We start from the raw sequence: 27,163 nt of genomic DNA on the forward strand, positions 1-27,163 counted from the left end.
GGACATCAGTATCCCCTAATGACAACTTTATAATGATTTATAAAGAATTTACCCTTCCGGAAACTCAAAAGCATTATACTCTTAATGTGTTACACCTGCCTGTGTTAACAGTGAAAACCGAGATGGTAAAAATAAGGAAAAACAAATATAGAGAAGGAGGGTGGGAAACAATAGCAATTTCAAGTTGTTTACATGTAGCTTAGAGGTCTTGGGAATAGAGAAAATACAGGCTGTACCAGTGAGCTGCAGAGGACAAGGGGGAGGAAAGGGATGAGGGGCCTGGTATTCATTTAAGGATTATTCACTGCACTTCTATTAAGGGCCAGCCACTCTGGATATGGGACTGGCTGACCTGCAATGGGACAGGCCAGGGAGCAGGGACTCTGGAGTGGACAGAGGTTCAAACCTCAGCTCAACCGCTTGCTACCACCAGGACCAGGTACTACCCCCTTCCTCTCGGAGCCTCAGTTTCATCATTTGCAGACTGGAGGAGAGAGACTTATTGTAAAGAATAAACAGACAATGTATATACAGTGCTTAGCATACAGTCATACTTATGTGCTGAGTAAGTCCACAATTGATGGTAATTATCATTAAATTCCTGACGAAGAGACTGGGCCAAGGTCACACAGGTAGCACACAGCAGGGACGCTGGCGGTGGTAACACGCCAGGAAGCCTAAACCCTTCCTATGGCCCTGGTGGGGCAGAGACCCCCTGCGATTCACAGCGGGTTCACCATCTTGGTGCGCCCTCTGTCCAAGGGGCCTGCGCTTTGCAAGAACTTGGCTTCATAAGAAAGGGAGGCTCCCTGGAGGTACTCAGAGGTATGGGAGACCAGTAGCTGGTTTTCTAGGAACTACAATCTCAGATATTTGGCTGGAGGGCTGGCGGAGAGCCATGAGAGAAGAGATGCATGGTGCTATTCTGGACCTGGGGGGACTAGCTTTCATATGGCCTCTGTGTGGACATCTGATCCTGTCCTGAAGGTCCTGCTTCCACCGTGGCTTTGGGGAATGACTGTGCACAGCCAAATGAGTCAGGGGACAAGGGTGTGAATCCTGACTCTGCTTTTAACTTGTTGCAAGCTGTTGATCGGGCCACGAGACCTCTCTGGACCTCAGTCTCTGCATTGGTAAAATCAGTGGACTGAACTAGCTCATCTCCGAGTCCCTTCCAATGTAGAATTTTACGTCTGAGTTCACCGTCTGCTCAATTAGCCTCTCTGCCTCCATGAGGCCAGTCTGTGTCCTGAGACCAGTGTGAAGGGCACTGGGCAAAGGAGGACACTTAAAAGGAAGCAAGGAAGAGGCCTTTACTCGATACAAGAGTACAAAGGCTAATGTTGCTGTTAAGGTTGGTTAAATATTTTCCAGCAACCCACCATGAAGCAGCAAGTAAGAGCAACTTCAGACAACAAATGACACTTGTTTGCTGGGGCTAAGAACTGCAGAGATTATACAGCCCCCAAATCACTGAAATGACAAGTAACTTTTTCCTTTTCATTTAGCTATAATTTCTGATTTTAAAACAATGGACATATATCACTTAATAATAAGGAAAAACTTTCTTCTAATTAGAAAATTAGACAAGTTCAATGGAGAAAACTTTGAAAACACAAAAAAGCACAAAGAAAAAACCAAAATCACTAATAACCCCAATATCTATAGACATTTACTCAACAAATTCTCTCCTTCTGACCTTACTACATAATTGAAAAAAGTGTAAGTATGCATACGTATTTTTACAAAAATATTATACCGTAAGCTGGCATACAGTCCGCTTGCTTGGTAAAAAGAATCATGAACATTTTCATGTCAAAAAGATCACCTAGTTAAAGTACCTGCCTGGATGATAGCCTGATTGACAAACTCAGAAACTCTGTGAGGGTGTGATCAAAATAGATATTTTTTCAAATCTAAGTAAATAACTATCATCACAGCTCTGGTTAAAAATAAGCAGTGGTCTGACTTTCTGGATAATACCTTTTCTGTCTTCCTTCTGGTACTTTCACTCATTTTAGATTAGAGATTATTCGAATATGGTCCTGAGGTATTTATAGTCTCTTGATTTTGGGCAATATAGCTGCCACCTGTGTCTATATTTAATAAAAAGAACAATTAGATCTATTTGGATTTCTGAGACCGTTTTCATTTTATATCCATGGATCTTTGTTAAGGAAAGTTTTACTTCATTATGTTTTTAAGCTTTGTTTCTGTTATAATTTTTTCTGAGGAAAAAAATAATAAACCTTATGTCAGTTTCCAAAAAAAAATGATCACCTAGTATTCCAGTGTATGGAAAAACCACAGTCTACTCAACCAATATCTTTTCCTTTTTTAAACAGTCAAGATGTTTTCAATTATACATCATTAAAAGTAATGCTGTGATGAACACCTCTGCATGTACCTGTATATATACCTGTCCAGTTATATCTTTTTGGCAAGTTTCCAGAAATGGAACTGCTGGGTCAAATATTATAACACACAATATTGCTCCAATGCTTTCTGGAAAGGCTGTACCAATTTACCCTTACCACTGTTAGAGAACGAGGCCCACTTTAGCGCACTCTCACTAGAAGTGGGCATGATCCTGCTTCTGAACCTTTCCCAACATTACAGGTACAACACGGGGTCACGCTCGTGTTTTAATCAGTATGTCACTGTTTGACATTAGGACACTTCCACGTTTACTGACCATCTGAATTTCTCCTTTTCTTACCTGCCTGCTAACGAACTTTGCACACTTTCATCTTGGGATGTTAATCGTTTGCTAAGGACACAACTTGAATGCAGGCTTGGGACCGGGTTCAGCCAGTCTCGGGGTGAACTTCAATTAGGCCACAGTCGCCCACTCTGCCTTTCCGCCCTGCTGGTGTAGAGCTTTCACGTGACATGTGGGTTTTCCCTGCTAGAGGTCTCTCTTCAATTCCTTCCTGTCACAGGCTTTCCTCACTTGTGGAATCATGTGAACGGTTTCAGTATTTTGTCTGTGGTTCCCAACAGACACGTTAAATACTGCTTTTGACACCAAAAGGAACACATCACTTGAAGTCACAGAAAGTCAAGGCCCAGATGGCTTAGAAACCCTGCAGAAGCACCTATAAGAAGCGGCCAACCCCAGTCTCATTTGACCCTGGTCAGTCTTTCTCCAAGTGCACTGAGCCGAGGTAGAATCACCAGGAGCTCGGAGCCCCTCTGATCCTTCTGTGACAGGTGAGGGACGGGAAGGCAGGCACGCAGACTGCAATGTGAAATACCAGTTTCACCGAAGCAGGGACTTTTTCACAGGCTCAAATGAAAGGCAGCTCAGGGCCGTGCTTAAGCACTTAGAACCGGGGGTCAACAGAGCTGCATCGCTGCCGTGGTCTCTGCCCCTGACTTGTGGCGCGACTCTGGGCAGGTGACCTGCCTCACCAGGCTCCACCTGGCCAGTGGTAATTTGCAGAGTTCGTCTGCCTCAAAGGTGGTCGTGAGAGGGGACAGAAAGAGCACACAGGGAACAGTAAGCGACAGTAACTATTCTCTTCTACACTGTGAGGCCCGTGAGGGCTGGGACGACACTGCCTCGTCTCACCGTGACACCCACCGCATCTAGTTCTGGCATCGGCTGGCACTGCCAATGACCAAAAGAAGACGATTTGATGAACAGAAAAAGAAACAGAGCCAACGGGATATAGATGGTCGGAAAAGTCATTCTCTGCCAGGGCGAGATGGCACTGAAGGGGACTCCCCTACCTCGTGGGAGAGACCCCTCAGCAGGGGTGGGAGAGACCCCGACTCAACTCTGCCCCCCCACTGAGAGAGGACAGGAATTTGTCAGGTTCCGGACTTGAGCCTCCCAGACTCACAAACAGGAACCCCACCCAGGGGTGTTACTGCATGAGACAAAAAGGCTTAGAAATATACACAGAGCTCTAAAGATCTCTGATAGAGAGCGACCAAAATAGGGCACGTAATGGCCATCACAAGTGTATCCATAGACCTCTTTGCCTAAAACCTCAAAGTACGGCCAGACCTATTTTAAAATGAGGGAAACGAATCCATATCCATATCCCGCAGTCTGCCAACAGCCACCACTAAAGGAAGGAGCTAATCCTGGAGGCCTAAGTGGTGCATCCTTGATGGTGTTTGGCTGGGAGAGGGGAGACAGGATGACAGAGACGGTAATAACAGGCAGCCATCGCTCAGCATTTCTGTGGCGGTGCTGTTCTCAGACCCTGACACGCGAAGTAGCAGAAAATCCCTATGATGGCCCTGCCAGGAAGTGGACTGTTCTCCCCATTTCATAGATGGGGAAACTGAGGCACAGAGCAGTTAAGTCACCAGCCCGGAGACCACATGGACGGCAACTCCTGGAAGTGCCTTCCTTGCTCTGCTTTTTGCAAGTAAATCCCTCGTCGTTTCTTTTTTTTTTTGGCTGCACCATGCGGTTTGTGGGATCTTAGTTCCCCAACCAGGGATCGGACCTGCACCCTTGGCAATGAAAGCGCACAGTCCTAACCACTGGACTGCCAGGATATTCCCAAGTCCCTCGTCTTAAGTCAACCCTTGGGCCTTGATCATTTTTTATCATCAGAAACATTCTAATACTCCTTCTGTTCCCTTTATGGATGGTTTTGCTTGCAGAAAGGTCAGTTTTATGCTTCCTGTCATTTGACATAGGTACAATGAAGTGGGTTTTTATCTACAACTCTACAGGTCAAGATTCCCTGTAATGACAGGAGAATAAGCAGATAGAGGTCTGTCATTTAAAAACCTGCTCAGGGGGAAAATAATGGAAAATCAAGACATTTAACCACTCGGCTCAGACTGGAACACAACTTCTGTTGAAAAGGTCTCCTGGATCAATAAATCTAGCAAGCTCATTGTCATGGGTCTTGAGTCTTTGAAAATGGCTCCTGTTCTTATTGGCACTACATGTTTTCACTGGAAAATGGATCCCATGAGAACTGTCAGAAGGTGATAGTCACAAAAACATTCTCCTTGTAAGTGCTGGCTGAGGCCAAGAAATCAGACAGACAAAGGTGCACATGGAGGCAACATCTCCTGACCCAGATGGCGGGCATCATCTATCATCATGATCATGCAGTGTGATCGTGCACCTCCTGGGTTCCTGATAGCTGACCTGCTCCCTGGGTAGCTTTCCTCTCCAGATGCCCCAAACGCTGTGTACAGGGCGGGCTATGACCTCGCAGACCAGGCACACCAGTCACCATGAAAAAGAGGGGTCTGTGAGGGGAGGAACGACAGAGGATGCTCTCCTAGTTGCCCACATGTAAAATCTTTCAACACCAGCAACTCACCAGCAAACTGTAGAAGAATTCATGGACGAAGAGCCCCATGGCGCAGATCAGCAGATATAGCAAATGATAAAGGAACTCAACATCCAGAACCATGGCTCGGTAGCCTCTGGTGAATGTTCCACAGTTGCCCACAAAGCTCATCAGAAAGATGATTTTATTGCAGACCTGACAACAATGACAGCAACAGTCAGATAAGCACGGACCAGGCCGAACTCGAGACTCTTCACGAGAGCCGAGGGCAGTTTGCCCCCAAGCGTCTCTCAGCGCCTGTGCCCAAACCAAAGCTTCCTTTTGCACCCAGGGCCCACCGAACGCGCGGAGAACTGTTCTGCGGATCAAAGTCATTTCATTACTTTGCTTTTCAGGCATATTGCAAGTTAATGTGACAGTCAAATAACTTCATGTGCAACACTAATCAAGTGGCATTTGTAAGTGACACAAACAAAATTAACACATACTGAAATTATGATTTTCAAGATGAGATATGAATCATTTCTAACATCCTTACATGAGTTAGTCAAACACAGAAGTCACCTCAATCCACGAACCCTGTGATCAGCATGATTAAAAGTGTTTTCTAACCTTCTGTTACATTCTAGGCATTAGAGGGTTGCAATTTAATGAGAAGCAGCCAGCTCTTGTCATCCACTGCTCCTAATTTTACAGGGAAAATGAGAATTCTCTTGGGGAGGGCAGGGGAAAGTAAGTGACTTCTGGATGAGTTCTATTCCCCTGCCCCCTTTCTGGGAATAACTTCTTTTTTTTTTTTTTCTTTTGGTGATGAAAGTTAAATTTATTGTGGTATTCATTTTGTAACTCATATACATATCAAATCAAAATGTTGTACACCTGAAACTAATACAATATTATGTGTCAATTACATCTCAATAAAAAGTTAAAAAATTATGAAAAGTATGTAACCTTATTAATAAGCAAAGAAATGTGATTTTCCTGATTTCTTCCTTTTCATAAACTCATATTTCATTGAAATAGTCATATATATATGGTAAAAGTAATAGCATTTTTCCCAATAGCATAAAAGAGTATAAAGAATAAATGTAAGTCTCCCTCCCAACCTATACTATCAGATTCCCTCCCACTCTCCAAGAAGACTGCTCTTATCCCCCAGAAGGAGCCACACTGGGACCTCGTAAAGTACCAACGCTTGGTCCTTCTTGGGTTGGGAATAACTTCTATTTTTCCTCTGGGAATCCATCCCTTCCCATGTATCGGTCCTTGAGGTCTGGGTGGGGCTCCATCCTGGCCAGTCGGAATTATGGCAATCCCCTGGCGACGACTGGTTCACGGATAGGCACGTGACCAAATAGAGTCAATGACACCGAGATCCTTCCTGGGACTGCAGCGTTAAGACAACTTTGTTCTTTACCCCTGACCTTGGACCTGACAGAAAGTGAGCTCTGAGGCTGCTGGCATCCATCCTGCATTACCATGGAGCCCAAGCGTACCACCAGCACCGAACCAAAAGAGAGGAACTGAGCCCTGACGCTACTGTCCAGCCTCCTGAATTCAGCTACACCTGAAGCCAGGGCCTAGGATTCTCAGTCACATTTTCTCCTTTGCTTATATTAGCGTGGATTAGGTTTTCTGACCCCTGCAACTGAAGGCTGACCTACTGTATAACAGAGTCCCACCTTTGAGAGAAACCCCATGACTGAAGTCTGCCTATAGCAACATGCTGCTAGAAAAACCTGAATCAGGAGAAAGGTGGAGAGAATGCGATTCGGCTGCACTTGGTAAAACCATCTCCTGCTACCCGAGCTAGCTTGGCCACAGGTGCTGGGGAAGCGGTGCCAGTTAATCTGGTGGGTCAGTGCAAGCGAGCTTCTCGGCAATCAGATAAGGGGGGAAGCCAACACCCACGGAGAAGGTTCGGCTTTCTCAGACAGGCTAACCTTTCAATCCACCAGGTCTTTTTCTTCTAATATTCTAAACTTTGCCAGTGTAGGGTCTTTTTTAGGGTGAGAAAGCATCATTCATTCTGAAAGAACTGTGTTGCTGGGGTTTGAGAGAGGGGAAAAAAAAAAAAGGCCACGCTCTGGTTGACATTCCAGGACCCCCCACCAGCCCGGGCACCTGCGGTATTAACAACAGAGCAGTCCACTTCACCTGAGTCCACTCTCCCCTTTAACTTCCGCCCCCGTTTTCTCTGTTGCTTCACCAGCAACTGTCTCCTATTCATGGTCTTAGTCTGCTGTCCCCACTTCCTGCGGACCCCACTTTGGTTAGTGTCAGATGTGGCTTTTGGTCCCAGCTCTCTACTGCAGCAGCTCTCCCCACGTCCCCAGGGATTCTCCAGGGCACACACAGCCGTCTTGCCCTGTCCACTCCTAGCACCCAACCCCAGCTCCTGCAGCACCCTTCTCACCACCGTCCCTGCACGTGGCTGCCAGGATACCACCCTGGGCTGTTTCCCCAGCTCTTAGATCTCCAACATTCCTTCACTGTGTGTCCACAGCTGCTATTCCTTCTCCCATTGCTGCATGTAAACGTTCCTCTTTTGTTATCCCCTCTGAGTAATTGTTTACTGTTTCAGCTCCCCCACCCCACCCCCCACCCCCGAGCTAATGGTATTATGAATGGTCATTAATTATCCAAACGGAGTCTTTCTCCCAACTGATTTATGTTAAAGAGAAAATTATGGAATGATCAAAGGCCAGAGAAACAAAAGAATTAACTCGCAGAAGACAACCTCTAAAATACTGAGTGTTTTTCCTTTTACTTATTTGTTTCTCCTGTATTTCTTTCTTAAAAAGCTTCCTCTCACTGCAGGTGAAGCCTGCATTTCCTGCTTCAACGCTGATGGGGCTCTGTCATTCTGGTCATGCCCGATTTCCAAACATCAGACCCAACATTAATAGCTTGTCTTGTTACCCCAAGCCCAGTGAGCCAACAATTTTGGTCTATTTTCACCCTGAAAACCAGGTCCTGCATGACTTCGTTTTAGCTGGAGGCATCATTCTTCTCCCAGCCTCCCGTGACTAAAAACCTGGAGTTACACTTGCCTCCTTCATCACCCAGTCAAGACAGTGATACCTTCTTTGCCTGGAGAAAAGGACCCAGACCAAGCCCCGCACTGCTTTCAGGCTAAGGCTCAGACCCTGCGCCCACCACGTGTCACTGTTCCCTCCGAAGCTCTGACACGTGTACCTTCCTTCTTCTCTGTTATGACCAAGATGCAGGCTCGTCACACGTAACTGAAAGCCCTGCTAGAGGCCCTAACTGGTCCCCCAACCCCCTGCTCAAATCCGTGTATATTCATGCCACTACCAAGGGAATTTTCTCAACCACTGAATTGAGAAAAACCCTGAATCATTTCCCACTATTGGGAATAGAATTTCCCAACCTATATTCTATACAACACTAATTCCAAGTGATACTTTACAAAAAACGTGGGCAAATAAGTTCGGGAAACACGAATACCCGGTGTCCCTTTCTTACAGATTCATAACCCGTATCAGCATGTTAAAGTCTCAGAAATGCTGCCGTGAAAAACCTTTCATGTTGCTTAACCCAGCATTTCGCGCATGGATTTGACCAAGGAACGCTCTTTTCACCTAAGATTTATCAACTTGGAACACGCTGCCCTGGAGGATGAAGCCCCAGTGTGTCTTCCTGAAATGCAGGGCCCAGGTTCCCTGTACAGGATCAGGCCCTACGTGTCAGTACGTGAGCCACAGAGGAGGCGAAGCGCAACGGGTGGCCGTCTCCTGAGCAGGCCCGGGCTCCCCCCGCCGCTGTGGCCTGTGGGGAAGATGCTCCGCTCAACCCCTGCTTCCTGGCCCCACCGTCTCCATTCTTTAAGACAAAACTTCAGCCCTGCCCCCTTCTCCCCTAGCGCCCTTGCTGCCCCTGCCATCTGAACAGCCACTGGGGGACATTTATGATTGCCCTCCATTACTGGGTTCACCTTTTTTGCAGTATCACTTCCACTTTTGAACAGTGACCTCAGTTTCCTTATACACTCAGGGCAGAAAACTCTGGAAGGCAGTTTTAGATCCCCACATGTCCCAATTTGTTCCTTTTTTTCACCAGGAAACCTCTCCAATTTATGGCTTTATATCAGCTGTGTCCATTTCCTAGGAATTCCGCAGATGGAGCTGGCACCTACCCGTCCATAGAGGTGAAACAGCATTTCCAAATGTCACTACTGACTTTGAGGTGACTCTCCTTGATTCTCCTCTTACCTCTCCCCCTGCTCCATCTCTGTCAACAGTTCCTCTTGCTTCTCTGCGGTCCTCACCAGAACTGGGTGCTGTGTTAACATTCGGTCATTTGACTTACTGGCTCAAATCTCTCGTCCTAGCACACCTTTGACCTGATTGGCAAAACTAACCCAGATCTCAACTTCTCTCCCTTTGTCTGCCTAATTCTGAGAGGAATATTCCCTGAAAATGAGACTGCCGGTGCCCGGAGAGTACGTTAAGAGGTTCACCGTCTCGTGAGGAGGGGAAGAGGGAGACGGCCACCCGCAGCTCTCCTTGCTTCCACTATTTTAACAGTTGACCCAGATAATATTTTTCGGCACCGGAAGCACAGGCCAAGATTCTGGAGAGGACGGAAGGCATTCCTACTTGTATGTAAACAAAAAAGTGGCGATGAAGGTATTCATACTTACGTTGAAAGCTCCCAGAAGAAACAACGTGGGTTGTAACCCGACCGAAAATATCAACCGGAGAATTGTGGAAGCGATTAAGGCCCGGATGCCGTGGGGCTTGGGGAGGGCAATGACAATGGCCAGAGATATGAGCATGGCTGTCCACAGCAGCCCTGACCAGTGTGGCTCCAAGGTTCCTGGAAAGACAAGGCAGGGCTCTCAGAGATCAGAGCTTTCACCGGGTACAGGTGACAGTCCAAAACAGGTGTAACGTCATTTTCTTCAACCACCTCTCTGGCCTCGTGTGTCCCAACCCTCACGTCCAGTTCTCTGCCCCAGACGTAACCAATCACATCCATGTTTTCTTACCTGCAAGCCTTCTACTGATACATGTTCCTTCTACCTGGGAAATTCTCTCCCTTTCCCACTCGTGTTAAGTCTTAGCTTCGATGTCACCTCTTCTAGGAAGTCTCCTCCTCACAAAACATGCCACGTGCTCCTTCCTTCTCTGATTCTTGTACCCCTGGTCATCCCTAGGGGACACCGTTCTCTAGCGGTCACTGCCCCCTCCCTAAACCCCATCCCCACCAGACTCCAAATTCCCCAAGGGAAGCACTGGGCACCCAGTAGGCACCCATCAAATGAGTTTGTTCCATGAGCAAAACTCATACATGTGTCACACTTTACTCTTAGGGGAGGCAAGCTGGAAGAATAAACTTCTAATTTCTATTAAAAGTATGCTAAGGAAAATTGCAGGTCCCCTGCCTGCATCCGATTTCTTCAAGGCAAGGAGGAAGGCAACTTCCATATCATTAGCATCATCCTACAATTAGATTATCCTTGTAGTCAAAGAGCTTCTACCAGTTTTTGTCATCTCTTGCTATTGCAAGTTCTATTTAGAGTGTCCCACGAGACGGCTTGGTTATATAACATGAGCCAACAGGGCTAAAAATAAGGTTCTGTAAAACACTCATTAAAAAAAAAAAACACCCCTATTTCAAATGCTGTCACATTTTGAGTTTCCTTCAGATGTAAACAAGTAGCACTACATGATTAAGGCCACTTATATAAAGGAGTTTCAATTCTCCAGAACTGCCGGGATTGAAGCGCCGCCCGGGAAAGAGACGCCCTGGCAGGTTCCAGCTCTTCCACGAGCCTGCTGGCTGTCCTAGTTCATTTCGTCCACACCTGCTGAGACTCACTTTCTCTCTGAAAACGGTTCCCCTAACCCCAGCCACCTACCTCTTCCCTTTGGATATCCTTCAAAGGTAAACCTCATTAGGAATGGGCACCAAGAGGCAGAAGCTTCTCAGAATTCAGGAAGGAGTGCATATTGGGGCCTAGGTGTCCCTTGCTGTGCATTTAACAATTGTGAGATATTGTATTAAGCCATTTACGCTGATTATCATTTATTTAACCCTCTTGATCACCCTATGAGGTTGCTATTATCATCTCCATTTTACCCCAGAGGAAACGGAATCTTGGGCTAAGTATCTTGCCTAAGGTGACACAGCATATACCAGGAGTATATACGCCCCTGGAGGAATGGTCCTTAACGATCATTAAAAAAAAAATCCATCCGTTTTAAAGTGCACATTTTGATGACTTCTGGCAGTGTGTATAGTCATAGGACCTCATGTAACTGCCAACACAATCAAAATATAAACAACTTCATCACCCTAAGAGGTTTCCTTGTGCCCTTTGCAACTGATGCCTTCCCCCATCTCCAATGCCAGGCAAATATGGACCTGCTTTCTACCACTGCAGCTTTGCATTTTCCAGAATTTCATGAAATGAGAAAAATAGTCATATTTGTAGGTAGTCTTTTTAATTCTTTCACTTAACAAAATTTTTAAGATCCATTCAGGTTACTGTGTATATTAATAGTTTGTTCTTTCTATTGCTGAATAGTATTCTGTAATATGAATATACCACCATTGATTTATCCACTTAACAATTAATAGATATTTGGGCTGTTTCCAGTTTGGAGTTGCTACAAATAATGCTACTGGAAACAACCAAGTACAAATCTTGGGGTGGGTGTATGTTCTCACTTCTCTTGGACAAAAACATGGAAGTAGATTTTGGGATCCTAAGTACATGCTTAACTTTAGAAGACCTAACCATACTGTTTTCCAAACTGATGGTACCATTTTCCCTTCCCATCAGTAATATATGGGAGTTCCACTTGCTCCACATCATCACCAATACTTGGTATGGTCAGTTTTTCTAATTTTAACCATTCTAGTAGGTTTCTAGTAATATGTCATGGTGGTTTTCATTTGCATTTCTCTAATAACTACTGATGCTGAATATCTTTTTATGTGCTTCTTGGCCATTCATATGTCTTTTTTGTGTGAAGTAACTGATCAAATCTTCTGCCCACTGTTTTAATTAGGAAATCTTTTTATTGTTGAGTTGTAAAAGTTCTTTATATATTCTGGATATAAGCCTTTTGTCTGATGTATGATTTGTAAGTATTTTCTCCCAGCCTGTGGCTTGCTTTTCATTTTCTTAAGCACTTGATTATCATCTTAAACTGCTCTTAAGAGCTCAGTGTAATAAATGTGACCAGTACAACACATGTACTCAAATCCTGAAGGGGACAATATAAAAACCTGCTGTCTTCCCACTATAAAAACAGAGGTGAAAATTAATGCTAGATTCCAAATAAACAATTATAGAAAGACTTCTTTGAGACAACTGGAGAAACATGAATATGGACAGGCTATGACATGATTTACTGTTAGTTTTGTTAGATATGATAATGGTATGGTGATTATACACATTTTAAAATATTCTTAGAAGTTAGAGATGCACAGTGAAATATCTATGGGCAAAATGACAAGATGTCTAGACTTCTTTAAAATCTTGCAGAAAATACAGTAGGAGTATAAATGAAACAAAACTGGCAAAATGTTGGTAATTGTTAAAGCTGGGCTTATGGGTATATGGCAGCTTATTATACTGTTCTTTCTACTTGTCTATATATTTGAAATTTTCAACAGTAAGAAAGTTTAAAAAGTAGTACTTTATGTGCTTTAATCATCATGCCATGTTTACAAATTCAGTATGAAATCTGAAGATGCCCAATTTTCATGCTTTTCAAAGACGCTGTGACTCATCAGTTCTGATAAAGGGGGAAAATGATACTTCTAAAAAGGAGCTTTTAAGGCCACAGTGTCCTTGGCAGCCGCAAGCCTTGGAAGTCACAGAGCCACATCGGCACACATAGCAAGGTAATTACACACCTGAAAGAGGGACATTTTGGAAATCCTGGTTTCAGGATTCAATGAGCAGAAATATTGCTCTCAAAGAAATACTTTCAGGTAACCAATCAGATTTTGTTTCTAGACCGGGCTAACACAACCATCCTCTTGAAGATGGTCAACAGTGAGTACAGAAGATGCCCCTGACACATCTTCCAAAAGAAAAAAATAAATCCCTCTGAGTGAGTGGATGTGTTTGAGGTGATCTCAGTCACTGCATAATGGAAAGGGCTTCCTTAGGTTGGATCAACCTTGTTCTCTCCAAGGACATCTAATTACATTTTCTGTTGAGTCTATCTGCATGAAGTTCTAAAGCCAATGCTGCCAAAACAGAAAGCCAGGGTTGATGCCACCTTGAGTGCCACCACTGTAAAGTTGGAAGGACCTTTAAGAATCATTGCATCCAGTAGTTCTTGAACTTGGATGGGCAAGAAACAGGATGCTCCAGAGATCCTGACTAGGTCAGCAACTATCTTCTCCTGACCTCTACAGGAATTTCCAAATCCACACCTAGGTTTCACAACTACTGGTTCAATTTAAGCACCTCTTAACAGAGAGGATAAGGAGAACTAATTGAAATGGCTCGCCCAGAGTCACGTGGCAGGTTGAGTGGCAGAGCCAGGCCTAGACACGAAGTCTGGACTTTGTAAATCTAGCTGTTCCACTGGATGAGGCTTATCATTGAAGAGGAGAGAGGTGTCAATGAACTGGCCCCAGCACTGGCCTCAAAACTGCCACAAGTGACCAGCGAAGAAAATGGCCAAGATATATTAAAAAAATCAATTTTAAATATTTTTAAAGAAGTGGAGGGTAAAATGAAAACACATCCAAAGTAACAGTTGAAGAATCTTCTATGAGGTGCACAACAGCTCCCCAGAGGTGAAGAGAGGCCTGGGCTCCGTCCCCTCCACCTAAGCCCTTGGTTGACCACTTTGCGCTCTGACCTCTGCTGACTGGCAGCCTGATGAAGGCAGACGTCCCCCAGGGGGAGCACCCTGCAGCCCTGTGGACCTGCCCAACTTTGCAGCCAAGGACACTTATGATTCCTGATATTGCATTTTAAAGGAAAATGCCCCTTGGGCTTGTGTTTAAGTACGGCTTTTGGGGGGAGAAACATCACTTAAATGGAGCCTTCAACATAGCTTCAGGCCAAACAGAAAAGCTAACGCCTCAACTGGGTAAGTTAGACACATCACAGAACGTACGACCACTTTCAAATCTGACCTTAAATTTACTTCCATTACGTTTATGACATCTGCATTATTAAATCCAGAGCTGAGCCTGGAATTTACCTCTGCACTGTTCCTGGGTTTTTTTTGTTTGTTTTTTGGTCTTACTTTTGGGCTCTTCATCCCATTATGTTTCACACAAGGTGGCTCCTGGCAGGTTGTGACATACATATGGGAGGTGATCTGCCAAAAAGCTCTGATGAGAAATTGAGCTGAAAAGTAGGCCTCCCAGGAGGCTGTAGCAGGTGTCAGAAAAGTAGGCCATAGATGTTTAATAGAAGAGGAGCTTCCGCCAACCCCCAGAACCCCACACACATAAATGTCTCCAGAGAGCTGTTACGCAAACCGGGAGCCCCAAACAGAAAAATGCCCCTCCTGAACGGCTTGCCTTTTCTCAGCAAAATGTGCAGAATGTGCATACAGGTGACTGGAAGGAGAGAGTGGTGGGAGAAATCCATCAAGACCATGGACAGCACGTTTCATTATGTGAATAATGGCATGTAGCTCTTAATAGACTAAACAGCAAGGATGTGCAGTCTGCAGTCACTCAAGTCCTGCTTCACCCAACCTCTTGTCAAAAAAAAAAAAAAATTCCAGAGATTTCTTACCAATTCTTTAGCCTGAAATCAATTTCACAAGTATGGCATGGGAAAAAAACATCTACTGGATTGAGCATCAAAATATCTATGTGCTAGGGTTAGCTCGGTTGCTAACTGGCTGTGTGACTTTGGCTAAATCTCTCAGCTTCTCTGGCAAACAGTTTCCCAACATATAAAACAAGGAGGCTGACTAAGATGAACTCTTACAGTTTTAATACTGTATATAGCTTCCTCTCCTTCTTTCCTGGTAAATAAATACGGATATACGATTTATATTATTTCCAGTTAGATTTAAAAATAAACCCATGGTAAAAGCTACACTCTCATTCGGTCTGAAAATGGGTAACTGGGATCCCATCACTTGCACCCGTACTTCCAGGGGTCACGTTTAAGATGCAAGTCACAGCCTTCCTGCTGCTTCTGGAATTTTCCTGGAAATTAAAGATATGGGTGGTACCTCCTCGGACTCCTTTAAATGGGTAGAAAAAGGCCACAAGCAGATTCATCAGGACAGCCAGGTTGAATGAAATGCTGCTCCAGAAAGACATGTTGCGGGCACACCAATACAGAACGGGCTGGGCTGTGGAAACAAGGAAAGAGCCCCGTGAGGTGCAAGACTGCAAAAGTCAGAACACTGGGAACCCACATGGCCCTCCCGCTCCACCCCTACAAGTCCACTTTTGTTCCCAGTTTTTTTTTTTTTTTTTTTTTTGCGGTACGCGGGCCTCTCACTGCCGTGGCCCCTCCCATTGCGGAGCACAGGCTCCGGACGCGCAGGCTCAGTGGCCATGGCTCAACGGGCCCAGCCGCTCCGCATCATGTGGGATCCCCCCGGACCGGGGCACGAACCCGTGTCCCCTGCATCGGCAGGCGGACCCTCAACCACTGCGCCACCAGGGAAGCCCTGTTCCCAGTTTTTACCACAACAGTAAAAACGATCGTTTGTTTTGAAGGTGATTCATAGGCTCAGAACGACACCAGGTTGGTTTGTTTCTGTTTAGAGGACTTACTGGAACAGAAGATGTATTGGGGGCTACGAAGGAGAAGAAAGGGGAAACGTTGGAGCATCTAAAAACCCTGCGTGCCCCTGTCAACACCATCAGTTATGGAATCTTGGGGGTTATCCAGGGTTCATGCGCCGAGTCCTCAGTTGCCCCTGGGGTGCTGGGACTGAAGGAGATGCCTGAGGAGACCCGAAAATTCAATGAGACTTTGAGAAGTGGGGGGCGCTGGTTGTGGGGGCGGGACACACAGCATTCAGAGTTGGCCCAGCTGGGCCCCAGGCTAGGAACAACGTTACCTCTTCCACACTCTTCCCTTGCTCGAAATTCTTCACCAACTCACTGGTGACTAAAAGCAAGATAATGATCCCTTTCCCAACACCAGGTCATCTGCCATGTTCCTGAAGTCTGGGGATCATTCTTGGCGGGGCGGGCAGAGGAACTGGGAGTGGGACTTCTGCCTGGACGGTCAGCAGTGGAGCTCCCATTTGCAAAGGCTACAGTAGAGAAAGGATGTGGAACCAAAGCCCTCACAAAGGGCGAGAGACCCTTGAGACAGTGCTGCCATCTTAATCCATTGTTACCGACAGTTGATACCACACTGGCTGCAGCTCAGCAGGAGGAGAACAGGCCGGTGACCACACTGTGTGCACTGGTGCTTCCTTTTCCTCTGAACTCTTCAGTGGTGCCTTACACTTAGGATGATGCTCAAAAACAGGTATGGCAGGAATAATTCCCATCTCCACGCCAGAGGCAAAGTTTCCAAAAGACAGTCTCATTCAACATTATTCCCCTCCAAAGAAAAGTGTGGAGTATGTGAAAATGGATCTCTAGCGTGTTATTTCTCTTTCCCAATGAAGTCATCATTTAACTTTAGGACAGGGACAAATCCAATGACTCGAACGATGCCTATAGCAGTAGCCAAGCCTCTGGAAGCTTCTATCCAAAATAAAGTTATGGCATAATTAAACAGAGCCCTGGATATTTTAATAACTCCTCATCTCATGTTTGCACTTGGTAAGACACCATGTTTCCAAACTGTAGAGTTTTAGAGCTATAAGCATCATCTAGTTTAAAAGATCTCATTTTATAGATGAGGGAAACTGAGGCCCAGCAGAGGATAGAAGGCATGGAGATCTCATTCCCCAGCTCAGAGTCTCGCTGGGCTCAGTGACAGGGACAAAGTGAAGTGGCTCATGTCACCTTTCAGTGGAGGAGCCGACCAGGAATCAGTCCCACTTATAGTTAATGAATGACTTTTTCATAAGTTAATTGCCAAAGCAAGTTTAAGATGAGAAATCACCCGTTCTGTAGACAATGGCTAGTGGTGTTTCTTCTGGGACTGAAGCCCATTTCTGATCTGAATATGAAAACTCCAGAGAGCACAGAAGAGACACATGGCAAGGATGGCAAAGGGCTGAAAACCGTTGAAGCTGAGTGATGGTTTCACCGGAATTTACAAAATCCTCCCCACATCAGTGTATGTATAACAGGCTCATGAGAAGTTAAAGACAAAAAGGCAGGAAATGGCAGGGCTCAGTGATGGGTAAGACAGAATTCTCTTCAGAGGAGCCCTCAATACTAAGTGTGAGAGTAGCTGCTGTATGACGGTCTTCAACTATGGCAGACAGTTCACAAATCTTACTTTTATAAGGCTAACATTGTACTTAAGTTGTGGTGTCACTCTGAATATGAACAAACATTCTGTCCTTCAAGTCAATTGGGTATCTACGCAGGTGCAAGAAGACAGGGTACCATGATCCCAGATGGGCAGGGCAATTTAAATAACTGCACCTGGGGCATCTCTTGGTAACCCTCTTCCCTAGTTTGTTTGTTTGTTTTTAAGGAACTGGGGCTTGCGTGAGGACTTGGACCCCATGTGCATATAGCAAGAGAATTTCCCACTCTACTCTGGTGAGTGTAATAAACCATGAGGGCAAACGCCACGTAATATCACATAACAAAGTGTCAGCATGTGCAATTCTGCCTCAATTTCCTTTCACTATCTTCTAGTTTTCTTAGCCCAGAGTTTTCTCGTCACTGGGGCCAGGATCTTCAGGTGAAGATGTCAGACAGGCACAGTGGACAGAGGATGTGAACGCACAGAATGGGTGTGTGCATGTGTGCGTGTGTGTGTGTGTGTGTCTGTGTGTGTTTTGAGGAGAGCAGGGAAGAGGGTTTCAAGAGAGCCCAGGACCTGAGTATCTTAATACTTGCAGAAGAAAAGATGAAGCAATCCGAGTCTCAGACAGACCTTACTGTGTACCTGAGCCCTACCTACAGATTCTCCAAAGCGCAGATGATTCTCTGTGATACTTTCAGGAAGAGGAAGAGGAGCTTCATGAATAAGCCACAGAAATCTTTTCTGCAGATTTATTAGAAGAGAAATAAGCTACATAGAGAAGAAAATATATTTCATTTCATTGCACCTCTGAGTACATCTCTCCCCTTCCTAAATATGCAAATCATGTTTAATTCCGTTATTACTTTCAATTTTTCTCTTACCACAGAAAGCTATGAAGCCAATTAAAATCTCTCAGTTGACAGCCATAGCTGTGTTTAAGCTTCACTGAGACAAAAACTGTTTTTGAAACAAAGACAGACTTAGTAAGAGAAGGTATTAGCTACAATGCAACATAAATCTTGGAATGATGAGGTGGTCATTCTGCAATCAATCAAACAATCAGGTAGTCTTAATTCCCCACTTTACAGGTGAGGGCCTAGAAGAAGTTAAGTCATCTGCCCAGAGCCACAGAGTCAGGGGGTGGCAGAAGGCGCATGGAATTCAGATCTCCCACCTCTTGGGGCTGAGGTCTTCCTATTATGCCAGGCTGACGACATCTCAGGGATGACCAGGTATCTCACCTCATCATAAAAGGTGAAAAACCTTTCTTTCAGTTCATAAGCCCCACTGGACAGCCTATTTTATATACCTATTTGATAACACAATTCTGAGAGAATGAATATATCTGACCAGTCTTAGTACTTACTAGACCCATACATTGGTAAGGGTGAAATCACCATTTTAATAACTATTTTGGAGGTTTGGATACACGAATTCAGGATCATCCCCTAAAGCTGGAATTATGGACTATTTCAGTGAGGAGCAAAATCAACAAATAAGAGGAACTTCCCTTCTGTTTAATGGAATAGCTGAAAACACAAGAGTACACGACGGATGGGGTCTATGTCTACCTTTCTGGGTATCTCTTTTATCCTACTGCCCAAGCATGCTGCTGTGTAGACATTCAACACTACTGACAATGCTTGAGCTGGAGGAGCTTAGATCAAACCCACAGAAGCTACGAGGACACACAGAGAGTGGGGCAACTTGTCCCCTAGGTCTTCTGAGGGCCACACCAAAGAGGACACGCACGCTGTTCTGCTAAAGGTGGTCCAGACACCAAGCATGGGGCTGGGTGAGGAATGGGTCGGCTCAGCAAAACATATGATAATGCTTTGAAGTGCCGGACGATGAGATGCCCCTTAGAGGTCAGGGAAGATGGAGTGGGAGTGAGGTGAGAACAGCGCCCCCTGGCCAGCCTGCTTGCACAAGCCCCTCGGACACCAACCGAATCTGGGGAGGCAGGGAGCAAAGCAGTGCAGTGGAAGCAGTAGAGGAGGCTGGTCTGTGCCAGCCCAGGCTGGTAGGGGCGGAAGAGGACAAAAGCGTCCAGAAACTGACCTCTAGCCCAGCTTCCCCTCACCGCAGCAGGAGCCCCAGTGATCACAACTGCAGCTGGAATCCAGGGTTTCAAATAAAAATCCTGGCTCCTGACTAACAGACAGGAATAAAGCACCATCCTCTCTACGTTGGTCCTAACAGTTGGCGCCTAGCGTACTGTCGGTACCGCAGGATCACGTTAAAACCCTAATGAAAACCGGGCGTGGAGAAGCCCTCCGGGACAGCCCTATAAAAGTATTTTAAATGAGTAATTGCAGCCCGCCTGGCTGGCCTCCGCCACGGGACTCACTGGTGACCAATGACGCATCTCAAAAGGGTAAATGATTCCATTGCCTATAAAAAGACACTAGGGTCTAAAATCCGAGCTACCCCATAAAAGGGGGAAGACCAGCATCTTCCAAGCAGGTGGGCTAGTAAATGAGCAGTCAAGTGGGCTGAATCTCCGGCTCAAATGCACCATCCTGTGAGCGCCAGGCCCGCCTGTTCTCCGCTCCTTTTATTTTCTACATCAAGATACCAAGAAAGGGCAAGCCCAGTTCTCCCTGGAGCTCTGCAAGCGGATCAGATCAAAGGCGGCAGGAAGCAAGCCCTTCCAGGGGAGGCGCCTCCCTAAGGCTGGAGCACACTTATCAGCTCCAAAGGTGCCCAGTCTTCTTGGTGCCCAGAGGGGGACAGAATCCTAAATCGCACCAGTTCTGCTCCTACTTGGAGGTCCACGTACCCACCGTCAAACCCTGCTGTGTGAGACCCCAGAACCGCGTGTCTCTGGAGCTTCCCGAGGCGCTGCTGACCCACCTCGCAGCTTCTTTTGCCAATTCATCTCATTGAAGAGGTCCTCGGATCGCAGGAAGAAATCGTTGATCTTGCTGCCTTGCTCATCCCTCTCTGTAGTGTAGTATATTCGTAGCTTTGACTCCGTGGTTAGGAATTCACATATACTGGGCACGGGGAAAACAATCTGTTCCATAGTTCGGTCTAATCTGACAATCTAGGGGGAAAAAATGGATGAGGTTCAGTAGTCATCATCTTCAAAAACCAACACAAAACTAAGGATCTTTGCACTGGCCACGGGCCCAGTATTGAAGATCCAGCACAACACAGATTTGATCCAGTCTTCTGTGATTTTGTAGCTCCCAAACTGGGCTGTATCTCTTAGAGCTATAAGAAAACAGTTTTGGTAAGTCTGTTAAAGTATTTTTCTAACCTCAGACCCATTATTTTGACTAGCGACTAAGTTTTATGTGGAACAATTTAAAGCGTGTTTTGTGTACATATTCAGATGAGGCTCTGGGCTGGGGATATCCAGTAGAACTTCCTGTAATGATGGAATCGTTCTGTATCTGCGTGCCTGCCCCGTCCAAAAGAAGAGTCACTAGTCACACGTGGCCATTGAGAACTAGCACATGTGGCTAGTACAACCGAGGGTCTGAGTTTAATACTTAATTTTAATGTAAATAGCCAAACATGGCCAGTGGCTATCCTACTGCAGTGCTAGGCTGTGGTGCAAACCTCACCTAATAGCCTTCCTCAGATTGCAAAGTTGCGTTATTTTTCCTAGATAGGAACTCTACAAGGGGATCACTGGTTTATGCAGTTGCAGTGACCTCCTACCTCTGACTTGTCACGGCATCTAACATGTGCAATGCATGAACCAATATGCCCATTTAACACTGGTATAGTAGAACTCACTGTTCTTTAAACTAGCTTTGTTGGGTCCTGGGGTGGATACCTCACAGATTTTCCCCGGGCCCTTCCTAGATAGGTTCAATCCCCAGAGAGAGTTGTCTGGTCGAGATTGTTCAAATTTTTCAACACTACATTGTCATAGTCCTGGGGGGCAGAGATTTCCAAAGGGGTACGTGCTGCAGTATCATAGGGACATGGCCTCCATTTACCCTTCCTCCCCAGAGGCTGGACAAGTCAGGTGAGGTCCAGGGCCCACGCCCTCTACAAGAAGATCTGGTTCTCTCTCTCCCAACACTGTTCCCAGCGCAGCAAGAGAGGTGACTCAGGTCAAGCTGTAGTGGGAAACTCTCAGAAACGAGACAGGTTCCCACAGTCCTGCCTCCATACATTCTGGGAGACGTCATCTTGAGACCAACAGCTTCCGAAGTGAGTTGGAGATCAGGTTATGGAAGCTTCCTTATCATACTAATTGTGGTTCATAAGCCAACCTCATTTAACTGGAATTGTAGTGTGGGGGTTGGTACCACGGGTGCACACACAGTCTGAAGTCTCCCACTGTCCAGAGCCGCCCTGCTTGACACCGTCAAGTGGGCTCTGGATCAGCCCCCCCTTACACAGCAGGAGCATGATCTCAGAAGTGTGTCTGGGCTCAGGAGGCAACAGAGGAGGACACAGGAGGCCTCCTGGCAAGAACTGACTCCCAGACTCCAGGGCTACCCGGCCCGAGTGACCAGAGTGAAGGCACAAGGGGTCTGCAAGAGCCCCAGGGAGTGACAGCGCTCTCTGCCTTGCATAGGTAATTCCCTGGGAGGCTGGAAGGTACGGGCAGCTGCCCAGGAACAGGATTTAAGAGCTCGGGACACCCTGGCTGGCCATTTCTCTCTGTCCTTTAAGATTGATCCATGCCTCTTCATTTCAGTAAACTTACAGTCGGGAATCAGAACTCAGCCGCTCCGCCACCTCTAACGGGGTGGATGACCTTGTTCACACCTCTTAATCTGATCAAGCATCAGTCTGCTCCCCGGTGAGCCAAGGAGCTCGGGATGATCTCCAAGGCTCCTTCTCCTCCGACATTCCACACCGCAAACACCTGAAGCTCATCTTCTAAGGGCTCCAGAGGACAAACTTCCGGTCATCAACAATAAGTCAAGACTATGTGCTTACACACACTGTCATGATCAACTCATCAGTGAAATGACACATTTTATTAGGACAGCCCAGAGACCCGAGACCGCGGGTGAGAATATACTCTTAAAAAACTCCATCCTGAACATTTCACACGGCCCAAAGGAGTCTGTGAGTCCTTCAAAATCTTTGCCCCGACACTGATACTGAATCTGTGCATTTCCTCACTAGCCAAACAAGACAGACACACCATCGCTGACTGCCCACAGCCTGTACCCATAGGTCTGTGCTCTCTCGACTGCCAGGAGACAAGGCAGGTGACATAAAAAGCACCCATAGGCTCGGGGGTCAGCGCCAGACTTGGGTGAAAATTCCAGCCCTGATAGGGATAACCGGACAGATGACACAACCTCTCTGAGTCCTATTTCAGAGTTTTCCCAGCTGCGAAATGGAGAGGATTCTGTTTCTAGTGTGTGTTTCCTCTAAGGCAGATCTGGTCGTATCACTCCTCGGTGTACAAGCCTCCAATGATTCCACACTGCTCTGAGGGTCAAGTCCAGACTTCCTCTGAGGATGGCGGACACGGTCCTGCAGGCTCTGCGCCGCCCGTCTTCCCTCTCTGATCGTGGGCTGCTCTCCCTCCTACCTCCTCACCTTCACCTCCCACCTCAGGGCCTCCCCGTGTCTGCCAAGCTCCTGCCTCCCGGCTCTGCCTGTTCATGCTCATCCTTCTGAAGGTCTGTGCTTAGATACCACTCTTCAGAACAGGCCTCTCTGACCACCACAGTCCACAGCAGGTCCCTCCGGGGGACCGTCTCGTGATGCCTCGTTTGTCCTCACGGCCCTGTCAGAATGCACGGCGCGTCTCCTTATGTGGACTCACCTGCCTTCTCGCCAGGCCTTACGCAGGCCTCGGGACCGGCTTGGCCATCACTGGCTGTTATCACTGAGTGCAGGCCCTGGTGCACTGTAGCTTCCCACGACCTGTTTACCGTTCCGACCAATGACTGCATGCCAACCCCAGCCCAGGGCACCCACACCGGAGGCCCTCGACACAGGCCCAGGCCCCGAGTTTACCCTGCCTTTACCTCTATCTGGGCCGTGTGCTTGGCGTAAAACTCCAGAGCTTCGTCTCCCTCCACCTGGCCACCAGGTTTCAGCATGGTCTGAAGTTCTTTGTTGTGCCGAGCCAACTAGAACACAAATACAGAAAACAGGGGAGTCATGTCTCTCTGCAACAGGAACACACAGCTCCTTTCCAGCTCTGGGTATAAAAGACGCATAGTAACGAGCAGCAAGCTGGGAGGCAAAGGGGGCGAGGGCACCTCTCCTCCCCATCAAGGGGCGCGCTGCACGGCAACTATTCTGAGCTCTGGCAGAGCAGCGTGGAAAGCGCATGCCCACTCGAGGTCCCGCTTTGCCCTGATTCCTTTAGCCAGGCAGGAGGGAGATGGGGTTTATCCATCCAGCCCCACGGACCCTGCATTCTGAATGTCCCGAGACCTCTCAGGGGCTAAATGCCAGGAATGGAGGAGATAAGGGGCAGGGACCTATCAACCTCTGGCCCAATCCCATCCCTGTTTTCTACCAAACTCCTCTACCTAAGAGAGGTGAAAGGGACAGGAAGTGCCAGCCTGCAGCAGAGTTCCCGGCTGCCCACACACATCAGCCTCCAGAAAGAGGAAGTGTCTGCAAAAGCCCAGCCACTTGGGAAGAGAGTTACGAAACAGGGCCTTTTGGTGCCAGGGTAGGAAGTATTACTACATCCCCCAAAATGCAAACAAAAAGAAGTCATCATGACAAGTTCCCAAAGATTGCCAAGTGCGATCGGTCAGGCAGCTGACGTTTATTTCTTTAGATGGTTAAGACGGACTCATCAATATTTATAAAAACACTAAGACTCCTTTCAACTGTCTTGAGACACAGTCATGATCTATCCAAGTGTCACTGCTCAGTGCGAACGCTTTTAAGAAACGTGGAGTTTCCAAGGACATGACCCTACGGGAATGGGCAATGGAAGCATCCTGGACCTCGGCACATTTGGTCAGGTGACTGGCAGTACCCGTGACCACGAACCCAAACAAGCTCAGGCTAAAACCTTAAAGGAAAAGTAAGTTTAAGGGCACACAGCATGGAATCCTGGCCAGCAGGTGGGCGTGGGGAGGGGTGGCACCTGATGAGCTAAGATGTAGATGTTGTGTCCCACATTCCTGGGGGAAGCAGCTCCGTCCTCGCCATTCTCTCCATCCTCGAATTCCACTTCGCCTTGCATGTAGGCTTTCTTGATCACTTCCACCTGCAAGAAGAGCCAGGGAACAGAGTTCCTGCTTCAAGGAAGACCCACGGAGGACTGGCCACGACAGCATGCATACTCTCAGTCTCCCCTCCTGGGGCAGACACTGCTCACAGCCTCAGTAGGCTCGGCCAGCAGGCGTGGACACAGCCTCAGAATGCTTCTCAACATGATCGCAGGCAGTTACCACCAATCAGCCTTCAATGAAATGAGAGGGGAACCCATTCGCTCTCGCTAGGCCACGAGACATTCTGTGGCCGGTCCATGCCCTTCTACTTTAGAACGGGACAGTGGCTAAAAAAAACCCCCCAAAAGCCTCCAAACAATGCTATGATACAAACAAAGGCTAGAAGCCACGTTGTCCCTTTCTCTCCGTTTCATTCTGCCAACTCTCCCCATCCCCTACCTTTGCCATTTCAGGAAAAACTAAAAAGGAAAGCATTTGCCTTTAGGAATAGCTGATGAAACTATTTTCTGACTCCAAATGTTTCCCTGTCTCCCACAGCCTACTCCATGTGAAGAAAATACCACTAACAGGCGACATCTACCAGCACTTTCTATGTGCCAAGCACTGTGCTTAGTATCTTCATTCTTTCAGAAACTTTAATGCTCACAAACATTTTATGAGATGTCAAAGATTCCTCCTGATTATGGATGAGGAAGCAGACCCAGAGAGGAAGGAGGCGTGCTGAAATTCACACGGCCAGTGAGCTGAGCTTTGCCCCTGACTGTCTCACGCCGAGAGCACGCTTCCCAGGGCGTTTCGGTGCCGGCCTTCCTGCTCCCAGCCACTGGCCTCATTTCCCCAGGAACACGGCTGGCTCTGCCCATTTCTCAGTCCCTCCCTGGTGCCCAGCACAACGCCCTGGACAAAGCAGGGCCCGGCCAATATTTATCAAATGAACCTATCATTCAAGATTTAATCATTCAACGATTAAGAATACAATGCGTTCAACCCTTAAGTTGTACTAAAAATTAATCATTTTCTTTGATGACTCAGAAGGCATTTCCGCCTCCTGCATCGCCTCGAGGCCATTACTATGAATTATTTCTTGTTATCCAAGACCAAGCACGGCAGGGGGACGCACATTTCTGTACTGACGTCAGGTCAGGCCCTAGAAATAATTTTGGAGGCAAGACCCTCGCTCTCTGAGCTTGTCTTCCCTTCGCTTCTCCAAAACCAAACTGAACAGACAACGTGTTGCGCGGGACGTGGGAGCCTGAACGCACACATATATGGATGCACACACACGCGTGCACACACAAATGTACACACGTGTTCCAGCCACGTAAGCGTCTTCGCTCTGCGCATGCTCAGAACCGTGTTTGCTCCCGGAAGCCTTTGACTCTTCTCCGAGATTCGGGAATGAAGCTAATCAACCACAAGGGGGCGACCCGGGAGTCAGTGGCACCTAGAGTCCGGGGTGCTGCCAGGTCCCCCACCCAAGATGGGGCGTGCTCTGGCTTGATGGGAACTGGAGCGGGGTCTCTGCTAAGTCATCCTGTCCCTACTCAGGAGCGACAGATCCCAGCCTCCCCCAACCCCAGTTACATAAGCCATTACGTAAACTCGGAAAGGACTTCCATCTCAGGCTGAGAACTCACTCCTGACCTCAGAGATCAAAGAGCTGGGCTTGCTGTGAACTTTATTTAAAGGAACACATAAAGGGACTTCAGCCTGGCCCCAAGTGCACACTGGGTCACCGGGGGGCAGGAAAGTTTGAGTGCCCTCATTTAGGTCTGTCAGTTACAGTTCATCTGCGTGGGAAAAAGTCCAAATAGAGAGTTCCGTCCTCAGCTCGGTTCAGCGTCTGAGAGCTGCCGTCTCTCAGTTTGCAGCACAGACTCCCAGCCTGGAAGTCACAGCCAATTGTGACTCTCACCCCCCAAATATAAACAAGATTGTGTTTTCTTTTATAAAAAACGCAAAACATCAGTGGGCTTCCCTGGTGGCGCAGTGGTTGAGAGTCCGCCTGCCGATGCAGGGGACACGGGTTCGTGCCCCGGTCCGGGAAGATCCCACGTGCCGCGGAGCGGCTGGGCCCGTGAGCCATGGCCGCTGAGCCTGCGCGTCCGGAGCCTGTGCTCCGCAACGGGAGAGGCCACAGCAGTGAGAGGCCGGCGTACCGCAAAACAAACAAACAAACAAATAAAAAAAAAACCCCAAAACATCAGCACCCCACAAAACACCCTTCTGTTGCCCAGCCTACGGGCACCAAGAAGAGATGTGAATTCTTGAGCCCCGGAAGAAGACACGGTACAAAGCGGCAGTGAATGAAGAGTAAGAGGAGACCACGCATTCTCGAAGGGTTTACTGTGTGTGCGGGTACTGTGCGCAGGGCCCGGTGGGAATCATCT

At 47.2% G+C, this 27,163-nt stretch overlaps 1 protein-coding gene across 3 annotated transcripts in view; it reads right to left on the reverse strand.

Annotated features, from left to right (window-relative positions):
* The window catches only part of ITPR1 (inositol 1,4,5-trisphosphate receptor type 1), a 327,139-nt gene that overhangs the window by 32,814 nt on the left and 267,162 nt on the right, over positions 1-27,163 (reverse strand). For all 3 annotated transcript variants that reach the window (XM_081245778.1, XM_081245777.1, XM_081245776.1), the window contains 6 exons: positions 24,686-24,808; positions 23,601-23,705; positions 20,497-20,689; positions 15,473-15,595; positions 9,940-10,115; positions 5,304-5,468 (listed from right to left, as the gene is read on the reverse strand). In XM_081245778.1, the coding sequence (XP_081101904.1) occupies positions 5,304-5,468; positions 9,940-10,115; positions 15,473-15,595; positions 20,497-20,689; positions 23,601-23,705; positions 24,686-24,808 (885 nt within the window). The remainder of the gene's footprint in view (positions 1-5,303; positions 5,469-9,939; positions 10,116-15,472; positions 15,596-20,496; positions 20,690-23,600; positions 23,706-24,685; positions 24,809-27,163) is intronic.

This window comes from Mesoplodon bidens (assembly GCF_964165515.1).
Source record: "Mesoplodon bidens genome assembly, chromosome: 10".
In the NCBI taxonomy this organism is placed as follows: Eukaryota; Metazoa; Chordata; class Mammalia; order Artiodactyla; family Ziphiidae; genus Mesoplodon; species Mesoplodon bidens.